At 44.4% G+C, this 22268-nt stretch overlaps 1 protein-coding gene and 1 long non-coding RNA gene across 2 annotated transcripts in view; one reads left to right on the top strand and one right to left on the bottom strand.

Annotated features, from left to right (window-relative positions):
• ARHGAP31 (Rho GTPase activating protein 31) overlaps positions 1-22268 on the bottom strand; it is a 55787-nt gene that overhangs the window by 7475 nt on the left and 26044 nt on the right. The window contains exons 2-11 of the mRNA XM_072361519.1: positions 15705-15807; positions 15066-15210; positions 9950-10032; positions 9154-9261; positions 7390-7535; positions 6314-6512; positions 4463-4587; positions 2044-2103; positions 628-1254; positions 11-315 (exon numbers count right to left, since the gene is read on the bottom strand). Coding sequence (XP_072217620.1) covers positions 11-315; positions 628-1254; positions 2044-2103; positions 4463-4587; positions 6314-6512; positions 7390-7535; positions 9154-9261; positions 9950-10032; positions 15066-15210; positions 15705-15807 — 1901 coding nt within the window. The remainder of the gene's footprint in view (positions 1-10; positions 316-627; positions 1255-2043; positions 2104-4462; positions 4588-6313; positions 6513-7389; positions 7536-9153; positions 9262-9949; positions 10033-15065; positions 15211-15704; positions 15808-22268) is intronic.
• On the top strand, positions 6087-7248 carry LOC140265516 (uncharacterized). The gene is made up of 3 exons (XR_011906275.1): positions 6087-6190; positions 6408-6480; positions 6917-7248. It is a non-coding gene; the product is annotated as an uncharacterized lncRNA (long non-coding RNA).

Here is a 22268-nt window from a genome sequence, read left to right as displayed (position 1 = left end):
TCTTCCTTACCACATCCTTTACACGTGACCCTTCCTCTGGCTTAGCCTTCTGGATCTCCTGCTGGCTGCAACTGCCTTCTGGGAAGATGGTCTTCATCTCAAGCCTCTCTTGCTCTGTCTTAACTGCAGTGAGTGGCCCCATATGAACCTCTGAGGCTGGTGCTTGTTCCACAGTAGGACTGTGCTCTGAGGATTGCTGGAGGCTGCTTGTGCTGCTGCTCTGCCCGTGTAACGTCTCCTGATTTTCTGCTGCTGGCTCTGCAGTTTCTAAGGTCTCGGGTTTTCTGGCAACTACCAGTTCCTCAGGGAGAGAACCTGGATCAGAAACACAAATGAACTTTGTTAGTACTTGTGGCCAAAAGCACGCGTCTGGCAGCGCTCCCAGCAACAAAACAGTGCTCTTGTGACCCAAGAAGAACAAACAGAGCTGAAGAGATCCCTCCAGGCAGAACAGGATGGTGTCGTGAGGACACCCACCTCCCCAACCCCAGTACTTCAGCAAGGGCCAAGCCAATCTGTGACTGCCAGTGCCTGCCCTGGAGCAGTTTGCTTTTCTTCCCTGCCATGAGAACAGGTTAAATACCAACTCAGCCAAGCTTTAGTTCCACTGCCCCAACACACTTTTACCTCTGGATGCTGCCGTTGGCAGGAGAGGCCCAGGTGGCTTTTCCTTCCTCTCTGGAACTTGCTCCATCTTCATGAAGACTCCACTTTCCAGTGTAGAGGGGCTGGGGCTCTCGGGCACAAGGGAAGACAGCTCCTCAAGGCTGGAGAGTGAAGGTTTGTCCCGGGTAGGAACGCGGCATGGGGTGCTGTTGGTGCTGATAACTGCAGACACCCGGAGGGGGACAGAGACAGCGAAGGGCTCTGAGATGTTCAGCGCTTTCCTCTGGTGCCGAGGGGAGGCCTCCAAGGGAAAGAGACTGCTGGGAAAGCCTGATTTGGCAGCTGTTTCGGAGGTGTAGAACATGCGGCCTCCTTTGGGGGAAGTCTGCTCGTTTTCAGCATCTTCTGCTGCCCGGAAGACTTTCAGCTGCTCGGGGGGGCACTTTGCCTGCGATGTCCGGCAGGGAGCTTTTACCCCACTCAGCTCTGAGTTTCCTTTGGCTGCCATGATACATCCTTCCCGCTCCCACTCGTTCTCCTTGCTGAGGTCATATGAGCTGCCTGTGCCTCCTGTCCGACTTTTCATCACTGGGACAAAAAACCCTCCAGTAGTCACTGTCCGTTTGAATCTGCTCTTGTCATCCTCCCCTAGAGGAGGATAGGAGGCAGTCAGTGGGAAACAAATAACTAGCATCAGTCTTCCTCTTTGAGGAGCCCCCCTTCATCCCTCAGGGAATGGGTTCTGCCCTTCATGTGGTGCTCAGGGACATGATTTAGCGGAGGGTTGTTAGAGGTAGGGTAGTATGGTTGGGTTGCAGTTGGACTTGATGATCTTTAGGGTCATTTCCAACCCGAGATATTCTATGATTCTATGATTCATGAGCATCCACATTTCCCCAGAGGGATGCGGGATCAGGGTCACTAAACAGTCTCCAGGCTCCAGCCCTGTGGCCTCCTTCACACTGAGCAGGCAGGACTGAATAGGATGCCCTCCTCTGGAAATCTTTTAGGATTTTTATTAGAGGCACCTTTCAATAAAATTCAGCCAACTCTACAGCTAGCATGAACTGCCCACAGAGATCATACCTCAGAGCTCCATTGGTTTGTTACAAGAATTTTCACTTCCTTTACCTTTATTTTTCCTTATAATAAATGGGAACTTTGTGCTCATCAGAACAACCAAGAACAAGATCAAGGCAATCTCACTTCTAATAAAGACATAACTAGGTACAGCGATAACTGTCAGGTGCATGCACAGTTGAAGGTTAAAAATGCATGCACAGAAGGGTGAGGACCCATATCAGCAGCACGAGCACATAAGGATACACAGCACAGTGAAATAAGGAAAGACACGGGCCACATGCAGGCGTGGAGGGGGAGCCGAGAGTGCAGAAGTGCAACCCTTCATCCATGCAGCATAGACTGTTGATGTCTCACCTTCCACAGGCAGGGAACAAAGTGAGTCCATGCTCTTCGCAGGACGAATGGTTGCTTTTTCTGTGGAAAATGAGTTTTAGAAAACAGGATTCAGATCCTGCGGCTTTGCAGGCTTCAGCCCATAAAGAACAAAGGCTGCATATAGACGGGCATGCCAGACAGACATCAAAGTTATTTTCCATTTCCAAGCATTACCCCTCTGTATGTACACCATGCGGTTTACTACCCGCAACACTTGTCCACACAGCTGGGGATCTGCTAGCGCTAACGACAGCCTTGCACCTGCCAGGCATGTGGAGAGCTATACTTAACCCAGCCAGTCAACACCATCTCCACTGCATAGCAGTTTGACGTCCCCAAAGCCATCATGCACCATTGCCCTCCCCAGTTGCATCTCACTTGCTTGTGGGGACTTTCTAATTAACCTGGCATAAATGCCTTCCCACCTCTCATTCCTCATAGTAAAAGTTCAGTTATTTTCACGTTCCACCCCCAGATTCTTGCTGGCATGAGCATGCCCAGCCTCCAATAGACATTGAAGGAAATTCATGAGAGTGTCAAGGAGCTTGTTTCCTGGTCATCCACACTGGACTTACTAGTCCAGAAATGATCTGCCATTTGTCACCACATGCTTTACACATCTGCTCCTGAGAGGTTTCAGAGACACGTGATTGTTACTGCTCCGAAAGGGGAGATGGAGGGGAAAGTAGCTGGCAAGAACAGCAAGTTTCTGGCAACCCATAAAGGATCTGTGGAGCTCTGGAAAACGTCTGGGAGCAAACTTTGCTATTTACAGTGGTGCACAAAGTAGGTAAGGGAGAAAGTGAGAGGGCTTATTGGACTTCATTTGTTTATTTAATTAAGGCTTCTGGGACTGACTTTCACATGAGCAGAGGAGAAACTCCAGCTACCTTTCCCATCTGTATAGAATCCTGGCTACCTTTCTCACTCATATGGCATGATGTCTTGAGCATTGGCGCTGCATTCCCAGAGGAACAGAATTCAAACAGCAGAGCTCACATTTTATGTGACTTGTGCATAGACACAAAGTGTGGGAAAGCATGTGCTGAGTTTCAACAGCAAGTTCATGTGTTTCCCCCACATTATGCTGTAAGCAGAGAGTGCGTGAAAATACAACATGGCAGCAATAAATGTTGCTTTAATGCACTGTCACTGTGCCTAAATCTCTACATGCTTCAGCATTTTTGTGCACCTGCTGGCGAAAATATACAGCCGCCTGTCATTCAGTATTGTGCTTGAAACAAGGCTCAGCCCCCAAAATCACTGGGCTCCAAACGTTCCTGGGCATCCTTGAGCAAGTGCTGATTTGGGACAGAGTATTCCTTATCAAAGTGAGAAAGTGATCCCCTGATCAAAATAGGATGGAGAGCTATTTTGAGGTCTGCAGTGGGCACCCTATGTGAGGCCATCTGTACATGCAAAACATGGGGAAGGCAGGGTTCCAAAAAAGACTGCATCCAGAATTTGGCTTCACACTTGTATTTGATCTAAAGACTGCCTCTCTTATATATGGTGGTAAGTAAGTTGTCAACATTAACTATGGTAAGTCTTGCAGTGTTTGGTAGCGTTACTCTAAACACCAGCTCCTGGGGTCATGAGATCATGTAAAAAATCACACCTTTTTTCCTTATAATAAGTAATTTCCCAATTTTGAAAATAGTTTTAAAAAAAAATAACCAACACAAAAATACTTGTTCATAAAATTAGGTAAAATTAGGCTACGATTTCTTTTAAAGGTAATAATTATTTTAAAGTTATCTTCACGGTTTTTAGAACTTGAGTCATCGTTTCTGAATGCTTGGAATTTACACTCCCAGGTGATTTTCTAGGAAGCAGAGCACTTAAGATATTGAAGCTTGGGAGGGGTTAGAACTTCGGATTACAGCCAGGAGGAAAGACATCTCCCTTGTCAATGCTGCAGAAGTAATCCATTCACTCAAAGTGCTGAGATACAGGAGGCAGAGAAACTCCTTGTCTTTCACAGAGGCGCTGAACACAGTTGGCTATTCAGTGCCTTTTGGTGGAAGGACAGTTTGGAAGGACAACTATTCACCAGTGCTGTGTAAGGAATGTAAGGGTTTGGCTGAGTTGGAATGGTCTAATCCAACCCAATATACCGCATAGCACTTCCTAGCCCCTAAATATGACAGCTGGGCAATGGGAGTCTGTTTATCACATACCAAGATGGAATATTTGATGTAGCTGCCAGGCATATCATCCTTAAGGGTGCTTCTTGCCATCACGCAAAAATAGGATGTCCACGAAACAAGGAAAAAAACATGACTCCATTAGATTGAAGCATAAGTGTCATGTGGGTGTGGGTATAGGTTTCTCCTTGCTAACAGTGCCAAGAAAGAAGCTGTGGAGAGAAAGAGTGAACTGAAAACTGTGTTCTTACCAGATAACTTCTGTGCCCTTACAAAGACACTCCCATTTCGACTCAGTTTAGACTTTGATTCTGAGCCAGAACGGCCCAAGTTAAATATCGACTTCCATTTCTTGGACTTGGTAGATAATTTTCTCCTGGAAAAAGAAAAAAAAAAAATGGGCTCAGGAAATTACCTAACCTCAGAGACTTTTATCTTTTTAGTATCCAGTAAAAGCATCTGAGCTCTCTCTACTCAATGCTGCTCCTCTTTTCCTCTCACCTCTTTTAATTCTAGTGCATGCATAAATAGCTACATAAGGAATTCTCCCTTTTCTGAGTGTCATTTCTCTGTACTGCTGATTTAGCTGTGTCATGGATGGACAGATATCTGAGCCAAGTCTTCACAGAGGTGGTTCTGGCATCATTCTACAGCAATTGTGATTGACTGAGCGATGAACTGTGCCTGCCTCCAGAAAGGAGAGGTTTCCGAGGCTAAAAGTGTCTTGCAACACAGTAAAGAAAAATTGTCTTTTAGACAGGCTTTAATGACAGAATGCAAGATAAATTCCAGTGAGAACTGATGGAACATGTACTATTCTGTGGTGCACAGAACTATCCTTTAAAGTCCTTGTGAGTTATAGCTTTTATGGATTTGCAAAAATAAAAGGATCCCAGAATACAAGTGGCTATTAATGCCTGTCAAGCCAATCTGAATTTAATCATAAGTGTTGATCATATGCTGGTATAATGTAATAACCGAAATGAGAAAGCTTAAGGGAATTAAATCAATTTCTTGTAAATGTCAGATGAAGTGGAATGCCAGTTCCCTGTGTCTCCTTGGAAATCCCAGATTTAAAATGAAAGAAGCTGCTGCTCCCAAAGCCAGCTTTCTGCTGTGAATATTGTTTAGTTTAGCTTTTAGTTCCTTCACAAACCTATTCTGATTCCTCCTTCAATCTTCAAGAGCAAGAACCATTTTACCTCTCTGCCTCGCTCCCCTAAATGGGTTTCCTACCTCCACAGTTCTGCTTTTCCTTCAGAACAATATTCAGAAGAGCACAAATCAGTCCTACGAAGACAATTAGTATCTTAGTGATAGGACTGTTCTCTTTAAGTGAGAAAAGATAACACACTGTAAAGGGGCAATACACCCTTTTGTCTTAAACTGGTTATCTTCTTGCCAGTATTCTGTTAGATGGCTCATATTTCCTTTAATATATCAAGTGTGAAGAAACATTTTTGCTACAGTGCTTTATGGGTCAGTAGATTAATGAGTCTCCCGCTGCAGGGGCTATAATCTCTCAGAACCAGGCAGCTGAGTAGCCATACATCAACTGATAGATAGACCAATAGATTAATAATTAGGCTGGGCACCAGTGCCAGCAACTGCAGCAACGTCAGCTGAAATAGGACTCTTCTCAGTATTGATGCCACTGTGTAAATATCTTCTAGGGCTAGAAGAGAATTTTTTCCATGTTGCTTGGCCACGATTGAAGAGGAACACAGAGAAGAATGGAGCTACACAAGTCAGTGCCACCTGGCGTGCTGCAAACCAGCCACCAGCAGGTGGAACTCGTAGCAGAGCAGTGTCCTGACCTGCTACAAGCCCAGCCCACGTTTAGCCAAACCTTGTGCTCGCACAAGGTGCATAGACAATTAATTCCCCTGCAAGAGGTTCTGCCCTCGTGGAGGGAGTTGCACTAGTGGAGCTATGAACCCAGCAGATGAAATGCTTCTCAACTCTGCCACTTGAGAAGGGTATGCAATTTTCTCTCCACTCACGTGTGAGGGTGTGGGGCTGTCATAAGAGAAGTTTCATTCCTAATTATGCTTGGAAACCTGCTCTATTTGCTCGCACTTTACATCCCTCTTAGCACTTACTTGCTGTCGGGGAGATCAACAACTGTGTGGAAGAAGGACCCCGTTACAGGGACAATCTCAGGCAAGCTGTTCTCTCTTCTCTCCTTCCGGGCAGGGTGGGAGGCTGACAGACTCCGAGCCTGCGCTTCTTCCAGGCTCACCAGCTTCATCGGCAGGGAGGTGGAAGGGTGAGTCAGATTTTTCACAACTGGTGCGTTCTCTGTAAAGAAAGGAAGTACATTCCAGCTGTGGGGTGAGAGGAGATGAGAGCAAGAGCTTCATGTCTTTATTTCACGGGGACAGCTTCTCTGGAGAGAGGGGAAAGGAGAGGCACGTGCAGGGAGAGAGGCTTTTGTCAGATAAGCCTTCCATCTCCCCAGCAACCTTATTCATCTGAGTGCATTACCAGCAGGGGCCACGCTTGCCAATCAGAGGCTGTGTTACACAGGCTTGCTGCCCCTGCTGTAGATATTTTGGTGTGAAAGAGGCATCTCTGAGAAGTGCCAGGTTATACGTCTTCCCCTCTCTCCTCCCTCCCCAGATTTTGGAGCAGTTGAGTCTCCAGTCCATGCCTGGTGACTAATTCTTCCTCACTTCCACATCCTTCTCCCTGTCTTATTCTAGGAAAGGGGGCTGTTCTAGAATCCAGCACTACTATACCTTCCCAATGCATTTCATGGCTATGGAGAGAACCTGCAGTAAAACCAGAAGCCTTAGAATTTGCTAATCGGTGTTTTGCTGTACTGGTGGACACAGTAAGGACACAGTCCCTCATTCCCTGCCTTCTGCACTATTGAAAGTGTGGCTGATGGTCTTAGAGAGAAAACCTGAGCCCAGACTAAGAAGCTTGTCAGTCTTCCTTTTGCAGAAAACGTTAAGCCATGTGGGATCTGAGAGCACGTTGAAAGAAGCTAGTGTCTAAAAATGAAACGCTGGAGATGGGGTGAGGAGGGCTACGTTAGTGAGCAACTGGGATCAAGGTTTGTTCAGGAGAGTGTATGAGCCTTGATGATTTTGAAATACTAGTGTACAGCAGATACAGTTAGAGCTGGAAAATAGGGTAAGTGATATGTGGGATGATGCAAGGAGGTGGTTACCAATGCTCTCAGCAGAGCTGGCTTTTCTGTTGTTGCTGAAGATCTGATCCACGTGATTCAGAATGAACTCAATCACCAACTGCTGGACTCGCACTTCCAGGAAAGCTGCATCCCCATTGCAGCCAACAGCCTCTATCTCCTTTGACCTGCACGGAGAAAGAAGTCAGCATTACCACATGTGGCCTCTGGGAAGGAGAGACTGGTTTTCTGCCTGCAAGGATTGGAACAAGGATGTTTTGCTTGCTCTTGCTGCATCTTTACTTCCCTTTCCTCACCAGGCCCTTCTCTTCTCTCAGCCTTTTCACTCTTTTCAAAATCCTTTTCCATTTTCCCCTCTCACTTCTGTTATTTTCTTTCCTCCCCATGCTATTTCCTCTTTTTGCCTTTCAGTAGAAGATAAAATGGATTTTCAGACTGCTCTCTTTTCACCAACTTTGGTCCTCCTTTAGCTCTTCCAAAGATGAGTCTGAAAGATAACGCAAGAGCCTTCAAGTGCTACTTCCAGACCCCTATGCAATGCTTGAGTCATCTCTCCAAGGAAGATTTGAGTGAAATCTCTCAGAAGCTTGCTCATGTCAACCCCATGCCAGTTTTGACAACACTCTGCTGTGTGTCCCAATAGGCTCTTCACTGCCCCCTGCACTCTCACACTCTTATTCTTGCTCTCAGCAAAGAAACATTCCTTATCTTGACATGCCAAAGTGTTGCTGAAGAAATAATCACTGGGCAATGGATCCTTTGTAAAGTTAATGACTAGTGTGTTAGATAATAGCTTGGGGCATTGCCAATAGGATAACCATGTAAGGAGACCGCTGTTGCATTGCCTGACCCTTTCTTATCCTCCTTGAGACTTGCACTTAAAATAGATTGCAGGAGGAAACAGACTTCAGGTTTTTGACAAGGACAGATGCTAGAATGAAAACATCTCAGTTGTGATGTTCCTATTTTTTAATGTTCAGCAGAGTCAACATCTGATTCCTTTCCAGAAGCGTCTCTGTCTTTTTTGTGATTTGCCTGTAACTCTCTTGCCAATGTCCCTTCTGCCTGCCCTGCAGCAATCCTGGACTCACCCCGCATAGTTCAGTCCACTGAACACATAGGTATGGGATGAATGGAGAGGGCAACTTCACCAAGACACAAAATATTTCAATATAAATTTTTCACGTAATACATTTTCTTGTTCTGCTCAGCTCTACAGCATATCAGCCAAACATCTGCCTGCATCTTATCTGGGCCTCTTTCCAGCAGAGTGCCAGGCAAAGCAAACAAAATCTATCTGGTGGTCTTGCAACACACTGCTAGCTGCCATTTACGTCTACCAACCTTATTTCACTTCTACTCAAGCAGTGCTGGACACAGGACTGCGATATTGTTGCTCTGTCTCCCTGTCTTCCAGGCGCTGATGTCTCACACCACACCACTGCAGAAGTACTGGCACCATCGGAAATGTCATTTCCGTTCCACAGTGATGAGCTAACTCCTCGTTTTTAAATCAATGTACTCAGCTTACAAATAACAGCTTTATTTTTGAAAAGGAAAAAAAAAAAAAAAAAAGCAAAACCACAACTTTCCTTGGATGCTGGCAGTAAAACCTCAGATTATTCAACCTGAAAGAACTCTTTATAAAAGCTACTTGTTTTTGCTCTGATGTTCCCTTTAGTTGTTCTGTTTTTTCCTGCTCTTTCATTTCTCTCAGTGGATGGGTTTTTAGGCACACGTGCTGCTGATTAACATCGTGCTCCGGCTGAGGGGATTCTACCATACCTGAGGAGATTGGGAGCCCACACCAAGGCCAGGTTTCTGGTGTGCATGTTGGTCATGCTGCTGAAGGAGGCCAGGTGAGTCAGGTGCTTGATCAGGTATTCCAGTGTTCTACAGTGGTTTTACACAAATAGAGAAAAAAGTGTCAGATCCCTCAGCGTGCACATGGTAATGTCACCTATAAGCTGTTAGTATAGTGTAGCCTACTATACCATCTCCCTTCAGCTCAGATGACCAATACTTGTCTACTGGGACAGCAGGCCTCAGACTCAACCGTGAGCTCAGGGTTTTCCCTTCCTCAAGGAGGGCAGTGCTTGCAGTGACCCAAAAGGCCTCGTAGGACAGGATTTACAGAACCAGGGTTTGCATGGGGTGGTGTGAATGCCTGAACAGCCTTGCGCTGAGGTGGCCAAGGATTAAACACAAACTAAACGATCCTCAGCATAGTGTGTGCAAAGAAAATGGCATCTGGATGGGAGAAAGGGAAGGATACTGAAAAGGCTGATGGTTTAGCTCAGGTACCTACAGCAGATTATCTGCTTCTCACCACACCCACGACACTGTCCAAGAGTGCTATGGTGTTTGCACCCAAGAAAGAGGATAGACTGAGACAGGGAGAGTCTATTTAATAACAACTTTGATGGCATTTAAATGCCAGATTGTTGTCAGATTTGGAAACAGTGAGTCAGCTGTTGGGAATTAACGTCAGGAAATTAACTCTGTTGCTGTTTCAATCAATATTCCCTAATGCCAAGGGCCACCATCTTGTTCCTCAGAGCCCTGGTGGATATGTTCCCACCTGTAATGTGATGGTGGTAGCTCCCGGATGACATTTTGTATCCGTGCCAACTGCTCATCCTCGGGGAAGCGTGATACTGCTTCCTGTGGAGATAAAAGGAAATAGTTCACCCTGTCAGTGTGCTCAGGGGAAAAGGAAGAGGGGCAAGGAGTGTCACATGAGACAGCCTGTCTCTGAGGGAATGCTCTCTTGTTACCTTGCAGAGCTATTGGTAGGAGACAACTGCTTTGTGTTCCCAGCACAGCAGAAATCTGCTGTGCTGTTATTTCAGGTCTTGGTACGCCTTCCCCACACCTTGGGACAGGGTGGTCAATGTTTTGAGCAGAGATGGGGTTTGAGAACTGGGAGCTTCAATTAAGATGTTTCTTATCTCTTTATACTTGTGTATTGATGGGTGAAGTAGAATTGAAGGGAAAGAGAGAAGTGAAAATAATGAAAAATGAAAAATAATGAATCCCTCTTACCCAAAACTGTGTTGAAAAATAATAGGTCTTTCAGGTCCTGTGTTATGAAAACAGCTTGGATGTGCATGTTCTATATTCATAAAAATAAGCAATTTTTCACCTGACATTTAAAGACAGCTAGAAGGAGTCTGTGTGAGTTTGCATCTTTTATGATGAGAGAAGTAAAATCACAGTCCAGGTAAGTTAATGTATTCTTATACTCAAGGTTAGACTGGATTAGTTGGAATGAAGGTTATACAACTTGGGCGTGATCAAGTGTCTATGGAACAAAAGCCTGAAGAGACATGATAATTTCTGTCTGCATTCCTAGGAGTATACTGCACTGGTATCCATCTCTTCAGCTACTACTTCTCAGTTTTTGTACTTGGGGAGGGCAAATCACCAGCAACTTCAAACAATGCGTGACTGTCTGGGAACCCCTTGCCTGCCCTGCTGCCACTGGGGGTTGGATTGAATTGAGAAAGATGTAGGGAGCTATGCTGCCAGCAGAAGTTTTGCCTTAACGTCGTGAACCTGAAATTATCAGGCACAACTGCAGAAGTATCTTCTTGTCCTTGCCACAACAACATCCATGCTAACTTATCCCTATTCAGGTCACCGTCTGTTTCCCTGCAGACCATTTCTTATGTGCAACCAAGTCAAATCTTGCTAGTTTCAAGGTCAGAGATGAACAGGAATGTGTTTTACTCCCTATGACTTGGAATTCAGATCTGTGCCCTATAGCTTTAGTTTTCTCACTGGTGTCACAGCAAAGAAAAATGCATGTATTCACAAGCTTGGTGTACATGAGATGGTGATGCACTTCTTTTACCTAAATTAAAGATAGTTTAACTCTTTGTGCTAGAATTTACCCTTTTCTACAACAGAGGGCCAAATACTTATCCTAGTTGCAAGGCCCACACTCACATAAATATCCAAACATCAACATCTCTAGGTGGCTGGTAATCAAACCTTTCAGTGCCACAGATGGGCTGTGTCACCATGCTGCCATCACTAGTACAACTCTTCCATGACCTGCCATGTCCCCACAGGCAGCTGCACACGTACATGGCATGAATCACATCTCTGCCTAGGAAAGCGATCCACAGTAGCCATGTGTCAGGTTACCTGCAATTGCAAAATACCTGAACTTCAAAGGACAAGCCCTTCTGAACTGAAAAGATCTGGCTATGAGCTTCATTTCCAACTACAAGCAGGAAACAAGACTATTCTGAAATTTGAGAAAGTGATGCTAACTTTCCTCCTGTTTTTATTATTATTCTGGTGATACAATGCCTTGGAATGGAGGAGGGACTGAGTGAAAGATCCCTCTGAGGATCATCAGAATGTTAAGGGGCAGACCTTTCACTTCAAAGAGTAAGAAATGAAAGAAGAAAAAACTTATTACCATAACCCCAGAAAACCTAACTGCAAGCACTCCCATAATCTTTGCTTCAAGGAATATAAACTTTAGCTGGTGCATCTAAAACATTAAATTTCAACTGGACTCTACAAAGTGTTTTTTCCCCTTGTGTTGATTTTAATCCCTACATTTAACTTCCAGGTCTCAAAGATCTAATGCTTAGGCAGAATATGAATATCAGACCTTATGAGTTTGTGAGCCATTCAGACTTCCAGGCCACATTTCTCACCCGTATTGGTTGTGCCTTTGAAATCCAAGGCCCTCTCCAAGCTCAGGATTAGAACAGCGGAACAAAGAATTCAAGGAAGAACCAATAACTCCATTTATTATGTTCCCTTTAATCCTGGCATTAATTCATGTCTTCTATGCTTTCATCTTTCAAGCAGTTAAAGAGCACTCTAAGAATGGCAGAAGGTATCTAAAACAACTACAAATCTAGGATTTTTTTTTTGTTACTACATTGGTTTTTCTAGAATACACAGTTCACAAGCCCTGATTAACAAGCAATCAGTGACAAAAGGCAAGTTTGGCTTCCTACAGCTGATTTGTCATGAGGGATCATCAGTCTCTATGCACAGGTTGGAACAAGTCGAGTAGAGCCAACTTATCTATCCCATAATACAAGTGCCAATCACCAGAACACGAGATGGCAAACTGATGAGTGTGAGAAGGCACTGTTCTGCAAAGGTTGGTAGCCACTGAGGTCATGACTGTGATGCTGCATCTGTGACTGATGACCAAAAGGCCAAACCCTCTCTAGTCATTAAGGAATTTGACTTTCCTTAGCTGTAAATGTCTGAATCACACCGGTGACTCAAAGTGGAGCCTGTCCCGTCTCAGAGACAGCTCCAAGTGAGTCAGACAGGCTGGGATTAGCATGCATCCTTTACTCCTACCAGCGTTCTTCTGCTTAGGCACAGCTGCCATCATTCGCTGTTCAGACATCCCACGCACATGCACGCTCCGATAGCGGTTTTTCTGCTCCTTGGGGATTTGGTCTTTTTTCTTTCTTTCCTCCCTGTATCTGACTGTGTTTCCTGTCAGCTGGGTTACCCATTATAAATCTGTACTGAGTAGAATTATGTGAATAATGGATCTTGTGGTGGAGCGGACAAACTAAGAAGCCAGAGTTTAACAAAAAAAATATATCACTTTTAGGTCAATTCAAAGTGATAACATTTGGGGGAGCTGGCATGAGATTTTAACAAACAATTGTTCAATGCTGATCAAGCATTATACTCCAGTATGAATCCATAATCCAGTGAAAGAAAACTTCCATTTCAATTTGAGGCTGTTTAACCCCTTTTCTGAAATAACGCTTTATTTGGGAGCTGGATGTGTTGATTTCATGTTGAAACATTTCCTTTAGAAAGTGCTTGTAAAAAAAAAAACAAACACAAAACATTTGGATAGTTACAGAAGTGTTTTCCCTTTTGTTTTTGAGTAGAACTATTTACGAAATGTGTCTAACCAAAACCTGCAAGTCATCAGCTCAAAACCGTGTTTTTCAGCAAACATTCTTTCCGAAAAAAAAGGTTTCCATCTAAATCTTCATGTTTCCTTTATAGCGCTTTTCTTTCATAAATCAGCAATGATAGCCAGAAAGACTACTAGCCAAATAACTCCAGCAAGAACGAGGCTTATCATTTACTATGAATGAGTGAGTAATACTCTGTATTTTCAAGGTCCTATTCATTCTTGCTGTCTCCATTTTGGAGAGCCTCTCTTATATGCTAAGGATCTCTAATATCCTGAGAGTATTGAACAGTTTTTCAGATCTGCTCTGACTTAGTTTTTCCTATCTGCCACCTCAAAACACAGCCAAGTCTTACTTAAAAATCGGCATCAAAATAGCAGGACACCTAGCACTATTCTCTATCAAGCAGCATAGCAAGGCTAGCATTGGTGTTCCTCAGCTCAGTTACAGCACCTAGCATCTACCTGGCTTCCCTAACCTACAGAAAGCCCCTTTGCACAAGGAGTCTTTAAAGAATATCTTCTTGTGTGGACCCTGTGGGTCTCTCTGGGTGCCTCCTGTGCAGTGCTTGCTGTTTGCAAGTGCTTGACTTAGGGTAGAGAAAATGCAGACAGCAGCACTTGAAGCTAAAGTTGCTTAAACATGATTTTGTCAACAAAATGTCTTCTTTCCAACATCCGACATTTTTGGCAGTGTTTGTCCCTTCCACCGCCCAGAAAATAGGAAAGAGTAGGATGATAGAAATTCTTAACAAAGGACGGATGTTTCTAACACTGAAAAAACAATCCTTCCCATCCCCCCGCAGCAGTTGTTTGAAGATGATGGCGAATGCTTGTAGCTGAAAATTCACACCTCTGGTGTGGATGATTTCAGCCTGAATGACTGGATTTATATTTGTTGGTGTCACAAACAACCGAAAATGGATTTAGAAGGGTTAGAACCAGGTAACCTTAATGATAAGTATAGCCTGCTGTGCCACCTTTTAATAAAATATTGTCTGTCATCAAAATCAGCCAACTCTCTTAAAAATTCAGGTTTCATGCTCTAATTTTTTAGCTCCCTGCAGTCCGCTCCTACTGTATCCATGTATAATCTATGGCTGTTTGACTTACTACTCTTTGAATTACAGTCCCTTTAAACAAGGTCGGAGATTTCTGTTTGGCCAGCTGCCACTTCCCTCTGCTGTTTGTATTTACGACAAGAGCGTGACGGATTTGATATGTCATAGCTGGCATAACCTGTGTTATCATTTGCTCTCTGACAGACTCTGAGGAAATGCTACAGATGCAGAAAAAGTTGGTACATTACATGTGGGTTGAGCAATCCGTTTGTTCAGGTGTCAGGGACTGTGGGAGGGACAGGGAAGAAGAAATCACTTCCTTGTAATTATGATCACAAGCCCTAGGTGACCCAAGAGGCTTCCAGTGATGGACAGTAATGAGGAGAAGAAAAAGAATTAGGAGTTCTGGGAGGAGATGCACGGTGGGAAGAAAGAGTAACACCAGGGAAGAAATGCGGTGGGGAAAAAAATAACGAACAAAAGAAAGGAAACTACAGAGAAAATGAGGAAAATAAACACGCAGTGGGGGAAAGAAGCAAGGACAGAGAAAGAGAGACAGCACAATATGAGAAGGGAAGAGCACTGAGAGGTGTTTATTCAGATGCACGCAGCAGAAACCAGATCATTGGAGTTGAAACCCAAACAGCTGTCACAAGGGAACCTGCGGCATGTCCATACTGCTGGTTAGGAATGAGGGCAGAAAGGGGTCTCACCGTGAATTTCTTGTAGAGCTCATAAGTGAGCAGAGGGTTGGGCAGCTCCCTGAAGTACAGCTTACAGAGTGACCCCACACAGTGGATGTCCTGGAGGTAAACTTCCCGTGTCAGGTCCGGGCATTGGTCAGAAACAAACTCTTGTCTGAAACAACATGGAGGCAGCAGTGTGGATGAGTAAGCGCTGTACCATGTCGGAACTCCACTCCGCATAATTTTTTCACAGCTAGAAGACAAAGCATGCTGAAAAGCAAAGACGTCTCTATTTTCCACTGCCTGGCCCAGAGATCAGGCCCCAAGACTTTGACTAGTCTCTGGTTTCCCTAGCAGGGTTCCATGAGGGGCCTCCAATCTGATACAAAGAGATTGCTTTGTTTTAAAGTGAGAGAGAACAACTCAGCATTTGTGCTGAGACCCTCCAGGCCTTTTCCATTAACAGATGTAAGGGGAGGCGTTTTTCTTTGTCATGTATTATATCCCTGCAATGCTGTGTTTCCCTGTTACCAACTTTTGACGCCATTTCCCTTCTGCACCAGTGCAGAGCTCTGTTGACCCCAGTATGTGCCCGGGGAACTAAAAACACAAAGATGCAGAGCAATGTCACTGAATCCCTCTGGCATTCAGACCAATTGACCTTACCTCAGCTTTTGAATGTTGGATGTCACTCCTGAGAGGCGATAGATCCCATCCACGATGCCATGAGTCTCAATGAACTCCGCACAGCTCTTCAGCACATAAGGGACTAGGAGAGGAAAAGAAAGCAGGAGACTCTGAGCAGATCTTATCAATACTTACAAATATCTAAAAGGTGTGTGTAAAGAGGATGAGGCCAGGCTTTTCTCAGTGGTGCCCAGCACTGGAACAAGCTGCCCAGAAAGGTTGTGGAATCTCCTTCTCCAGAGATATTACAGTGATGTCTGGATGCTTTTCTGTTGTAGGTAACCTGCTTTAGCAGGGGATTGGACTGGATGATCTTCAGTGGTCCCTTCCAGCCCCTATTATTCTGTGATCCCATAGTGAATACACACTGAGGGCCTTCATAAGTCACTGCAGATGAGACAGTTCCATCAAACACATCGCAGAGGCTCTTGGCAGACTCAGAGAACAGTCCAATAACAGCAGAAATAGAGGGCAGATGGAAGATAAACCCCACAGAATATCCGTGGCTAATTTGTGGAGTGAGGACACGCAGTTCTTCTGCCATGTCATGCTGACATGAGACAATTATTGAGCCTGAAGTCATAGAAACACTGTGGGAAGAAAGGTAGGGCTTCTCTTTCTCCTTCTCTCTCTCTCTCTTTCTTTATTTCTTTTCTTTTTTTTTTTTTTTTTTTTTCCTTTCCAGAAAAAGAGGCAATTTCACTCTAATTGAAAGCATGAGGTAAAGCATGAGGTCCCAGGAACGTTCCCCCTCCCCAGGATAGAGCTCCAGCCTTGCTGAATCAAGCCAAAAGGACTGATTGGCTTGGATAAAACTCAGAGAAGCGTTCACACTTCCATATAAGCCTACATACCCATGGTTTAGTGCTCATAAACTCCCACAGAGGGGGTATAAAGTTCAAATATTGACTAGATCTGCACACTGGCAAATTCTGACATTGGCTTCAGAAGTACTCCATCAACATTACCAGCCAAGGACTTAACAGCCTTCACGCTGAGAGGAATCTGAGGCACAACATTTACATCCAGACCTGGATCCAAAGCTCATGTTTATTTTTTCCCATTATATAGGCACAGGAACCCCCCATTCTCTTGGTCAGACCAAGCCTCCCTGTCCCCAGTACTATAACAACCCCAGCTATAACAATAACAGTAAGAGAGTCCTTCCTTATTAGGTGCTAGAAACTACTGTGTATTTAACGCAGTGCTTCACGCAGCCATAAGCACAGAAGCCAGTAAATGCAAAAGTTGAAGTTCCTTGCTGTAATGCTGACTCTGCTGCACTGCGCATTCAGAAAGCTGCACGGAAGAAAACAGGCTAAGCCACACGTTTTACTGGAAAACCAGGCATAGCAATTACTGCATCTTTGTGACACCACAGAGATAATGCCTCTGGCTGGACCTTCCCTGATCTTTCTTGCTCAAGTTCAGGGCCATAATGACATATTAGCACACGCTTCATCACACAGGATCCAAAGACAGCACCACAAGGACAGCCTGGAAAACAAAAGGCTGGCATATTGCTGTTTTTCTCCAAGGTGCCACTGAGGCCAGAGGCAGCTCGTGGTTTCTCAGAAGCATGAGCTTGCACTACCACTCAGACTGGGCTGCAGGCTTTGCTGAGGAGGGCTCCCAGGCTATTGCTGAGCCCAGAGTCAGGGAAGCATTACTGTTCTGCCTCTCAGCTCTCACTGAAGGAGATAAAGAGGTCCTTCTTGTGTGTCCCTTAGCATGGCCAACCCAGATGGAGGGACAAACAAAGTGTCTATGATTACTTGGAAATCTGAGTGATCCGAACAGGCTAATTCTCTCAAAAGAGACCAAAGAAGTCCGTTCAGAGTGACAGAGCATTGACAGGGTAGGTTTTGGTTTTGTTTTGTTTTGGTTTTGAGCATGGTTTCATTATGCTAGCAAAATAGCCATGTTGGATCACACCTAAAGTCCTTGTGTTGTTTTAAGAGCTTTGAAGAGCTTTTGAAGCTTTAAGAGCTTCACGTTGCTGGGTTCAGGCTAACTAGCAGCTGAGCCTCTGGCAGGGGCCTTACCCTACTGCAACAACAACAGCATTCATGGGACACTGGTGAAGTTACAGGGCAAAAGCTTTTCACCAGGAAGTCTTGTACTTTTTCACACCAGTGCCTTCCCCAGGGAACATGAAAAACATTCTTTGCAGTGCCTCCAGCACCCAGCTCCTCAGATAACAGGGTAATGTGGAAGAATACAGAGCAAACCAAGAGTATAACATTTCTTACATGTCTTGCTAAGAAAAACCCAAGTGACACATCAAAAAAAGAGGATCTTCCTTTCCCAAAATAAGTCTTGGTTATCTGTAACTGTAACAGAGAACTTATATCATATGATGATGAGCATGCTAGAAATAAAGAGAAGGAAAAGCCAATGACCTCACTCCTTCAGTTTTGTCTGGTTAGTCTGCACTGTCTTTGTGGAAGAAGTTATGTGTACGTGGCATATTAGGATTGCCTTCTTGGGTGGGGTATCTTTGAGGGGAACTAATGTGAAGTAAGCAGTAAAATGAAAGCTAGGCTGATCCTTTTCCCTTCAGTTCCATTGGGGTAGAAGAACAGGTGAACCACTCCATGCCATCTGGAAAAAGAAGACTTAATTGAACAGAAATCCTATTTGAGTTGGAAAGCTACGTGACAAAGTCTGTTAGACAATTAAACAGCCTTTCAAGTAGACAAACATATCATTGCCACATGGATATAGTCCATACCAACAGTGCCTTTTGTTAGACCCTGCTTAAAACCCCAGTGTTAAGAACAAGTGCGCTGAATAAAAATGCATACACTGATGTTTATTGCATCTAATCTGACCTCTCACAAGTGAGACCTATTGAATCACAGGTTTTTTTTGCTGAGGTTTAAGTTTTTTGGGAGATAAATTAGGTCAGAAGGCCTCAGGCACATAAGCAAACCTCTCATACGTAGACCAAAGAAGACCAGCTCCATCTGTTGTGGACTGGTAAGATAAAAACAGGCATAAGGAGAATAATCTACAGCAAACATATAAAATTCATTGTTGAAAGTGAGTGAAGACTCCACAGTAGAGATGACCTTAGAGACTCCAGGTGGACAGTGTGCACCAACCTCTGTCAGTATCTCTAGCCCTGCAACCTGCCCTTCTTTTCCAGCCCTGGGCTTCTCCTGTGTTTCTGCCATTGCCCTTCACTCACATACATGACTTCCTGCCATACCAGGTCTTTGACTTTTATGAAGAGAAACAGCTGGTTATGCCAAAATGTGTGGTGGTTTCGTGATGTCAATAAAATCCCACATAGGGCATATTTCACTTGCAACCAGAAATTAAAGGCTTTGACCTCATATCCTTGCAGGTGAAAGGACTGCATCAGATTCCAGCAAAGCAAGTCCCTAAATGCAGCACTTGTATGAAACTGGCACAATAAGTGTTTTCTTTGAGCAGAACCTGCAGCTCATTCCTGAGCAGCTTTGATCTCCTACAAAGCTGGGTCTTTAGTGCACTTGAGGGACATGGGGTCAGAGTGGCTGTCTATCCCCACTTCCAGACATCTTTGAGATATTTGGATCATTTTGGATCTGGCTACCAACCGTAGATGCAGAGAGACACAGTCCCAGAGCTGTGGGCGTCTCCTGAAGGAAGATCAGATGGGGATGGGGATTTGTAGCAGGAGCTGTGTGTGCGTGCAGGCACTGAAAGGGAGGGGGGATGGTCTCCAATCTTGACGCTTCTATAATTAAAACTGTGCTGGAAGCTTAGAAGTTGGAAGAGGCAGCTGGTGTCACACAGACCCCGCTTGTTCTGCCAGACAGCCAAACTGTCCTCATTTAAAACTACAATAGAAACCAGATGGAAGAGGAGAGGAGAGTGTGGAGCAAAGCATCAGTCAGAAGGGAAATTGAGTTATAAACATGCTGCACACAAAAGACAATACTTCTCTTCCCCTAGACAAAAATAAACCAGAAGGGCAGTCACAGTAACTCATTCTACTCTCACTAGATATTACCTCCAAACTTAGCATATACAGACACTTCTCTTCAGCAGGGTCTTTTCCATGACCACAGCTCATGCCAGCTTCATTACTTGTCTGCCACTCCTACCAAGCCTGGTTGGTACTTCTCCCTCTCCTGTCCCCATAGGCTTCCAGCACAAGCGATGTGCACTAAGCGTCTCACATCCTAGCGTGGAATGAGAGCTCTCTCCCTTCTCCTGTTCTTTCCGAGCCATGGCATAGCACTCAGCAAAGCTTCCCATCAGTGAGCAAGGAGATCTCTTTCTGTCTGACAAAGACTTAATCTGTCACAGGGCTGATCTTCTAGGATCAAAACCAACACGACCTTTCAGCGGGTACTTGGTTAAATCACCTATCAGCCCTAAGAGGATCACTAGGAGAGAGTTGCCCCATCTTACAAAGCCAGCAAAAGGCAAGAAAGATACTAATCCAGCAAGAGATGCAAACAACTGCCTGTGTTCTTTAGTGATGTCTTCTAGAATAAACTCAGTCTCTATGCAGTACAGAAGGACCCTAGGGAGGAGATTGTTTAGTTAGCCACACAAACTTGTCAATGTGGATGCCATCCAATGAGACTGTGCTTATACTTAGCTAACCTGGACTGGGTCACCTTGTCCAGAGCACACTGTACAAAACTGGACTGAATAGCAGCAGGCTTCACTTTTAACTTTCTCCTTTTGTTACTCTCTCTGAAGTCTCCTGCCATGGATAAAAACTACTGACAGCTATTCGGATTCTCCTTAGCGCTTTGTCTATGCTACATGGAGGGAGTTTAGTTCTATTTTAATTTTAGTTCAAGGAACTGGAGGAATAAATACAGACGTTTCATTTCATTCACTTGTAAGATACAACTTTTGGGGTTTGAGTTGCAAGAAACAGTATTTTTCAAAGATTTCCCCAAAGAACAAATCCTGTGCCATAAAAAAAGTTGTTGGCATTTTTATTTCATCGTTTTGGTTTTTAATTTTTTTTAAGTATTCTAATATTTTTCAGTATTTTTTAACGTTTACATCCGTTGCTCTTAACAGTAATGCACACTTCCTATCACATCATGTCCATATGTGAGACAATGAAGATCTGAACAGTTTCTTGTTTCAACTTAAAGTACTGAACTAGGAGGTGTTTCCCTCTTGAAAGGAAGTGTTTCAGTCTGTCAGTCAGTGTTTCTTTGTGTGCACAAACATAACAGAACAGTACACATTTTAGAACACACCAATGCATTAACTCAGCCACTTAATCATAAGAAAGGAACAGCATTGTGTAAGTGGCAATGAGCTTGAGGTTCCAAATTGCCTCCGAGTTCACGGTGCCAACCCGTGGAAGCTAGGAATGAATCCTGCCTTGCCTGCAGGCATCTTCTCCTCTGCATTCCACAATGCCCTGGTCAGCAGCAGTCAGGGATGGAAGGGACTGCAGAGAACTTCCTTTGCCCAGAGGGTAAGGTGCATTGGCATAACTGGGGATGTGGAAACTGTGCTCTGCCTACCAGGACAAACAGAGAACTTCATTCTCTGGGTTGTCTGTGCATACTTTTCCCCAGCAATAAATTCATTTTACATAAAGAAGTAAAAATAAAATGGTCTCATCATCAACTGCCAGCGTTTACTTTGGCTGCAAGCACCAAGCTTCCAGAACCACCCTGAGCACACACATGCACACCTATGTTTGAACAGCATGAAGTCACTAAACAAGACCAAACAAGCTTAAAAACCAAATCATCTTGATGGAGCTTTCCTTCTCTCTTCTCCACTCACTGCCATAAACACAGTTAAAAAAGGGTGTGAATAGCTGGTGCTGAGGTGACCCTGTCTGCATGGACAGCACTACTGAATCACTGTGTAAGTCACACTCTTTGTATTATTTTTCCCTCTGTTTCTGTGGGAAACATCTCTGCAGTGTCCTGAAGGTCAGCACAACTCCTTGCAATGGCAGCTCCATCCTGAATGGGCTCAGATATACAAAACATGGGACTGTCAGAATCTATGAGCCAGCCACCTCCGTGGCTGGGGTGGGACATGGGCAGAAATGGAAGAGATCACAGCAGACCTGGCCAGCAGACCAAGGAAAACCTCAGAGAAAGCACTGCATAAGCAAACATTCAATCCTGACTCTCAACCCCAGCAGTCACCATACCCCTCTGAAATGCAGCTCGTATCTCGACATAGCCAGTAAATTCTGTTGTGCAGGCACTTTTGAGAAGAGATTGTACTAAATACAAGAATAGTTTTGTTAGGGAAACATCCTGCTGTGGGTTTCCTGAAAAAAAGAAAACAACAAAAAAAAAGACCAGATAACCAAACAGGATATCTCCACTCCTAGCTTTTATAACTTTGTGGCTTAGATTTTGCAGCATGGGTCAGTGAGCTGTGCACGGTCTCAGCTACCATTCATATGCCAACAGCAGATTGGGATTGGTATTGTACGCAGTTTTGTTCAACGCAGGTAAGTGGGGTACTTAATTCTGGTACCATGAGAACGAGTGGGCTGTGAGGCAGAGTGTCTGCCATTAACCCCATTTCTGATGACACATACTG

This window comes from Excalfactoria chinensis, chromosome 1, assembly GCF_039878825.1.
Source record: "Excalfactoria chinensis isolate bCotChi1 chromosome 1, bCotChi1.hap2, whole genome shotgun sequence".
Lineage (NCBI taxonomy): Eukaryota > Metazoa > Chordata > Aves > Galliformes > Phasianidae > Excalfactoria > Excalfactoria chinensis.
The sequence above is the reverse complement of the archived record's forward strand: the minus strand, read 5'-3'. Positions and strand labels throughout refer to the sequence as shown.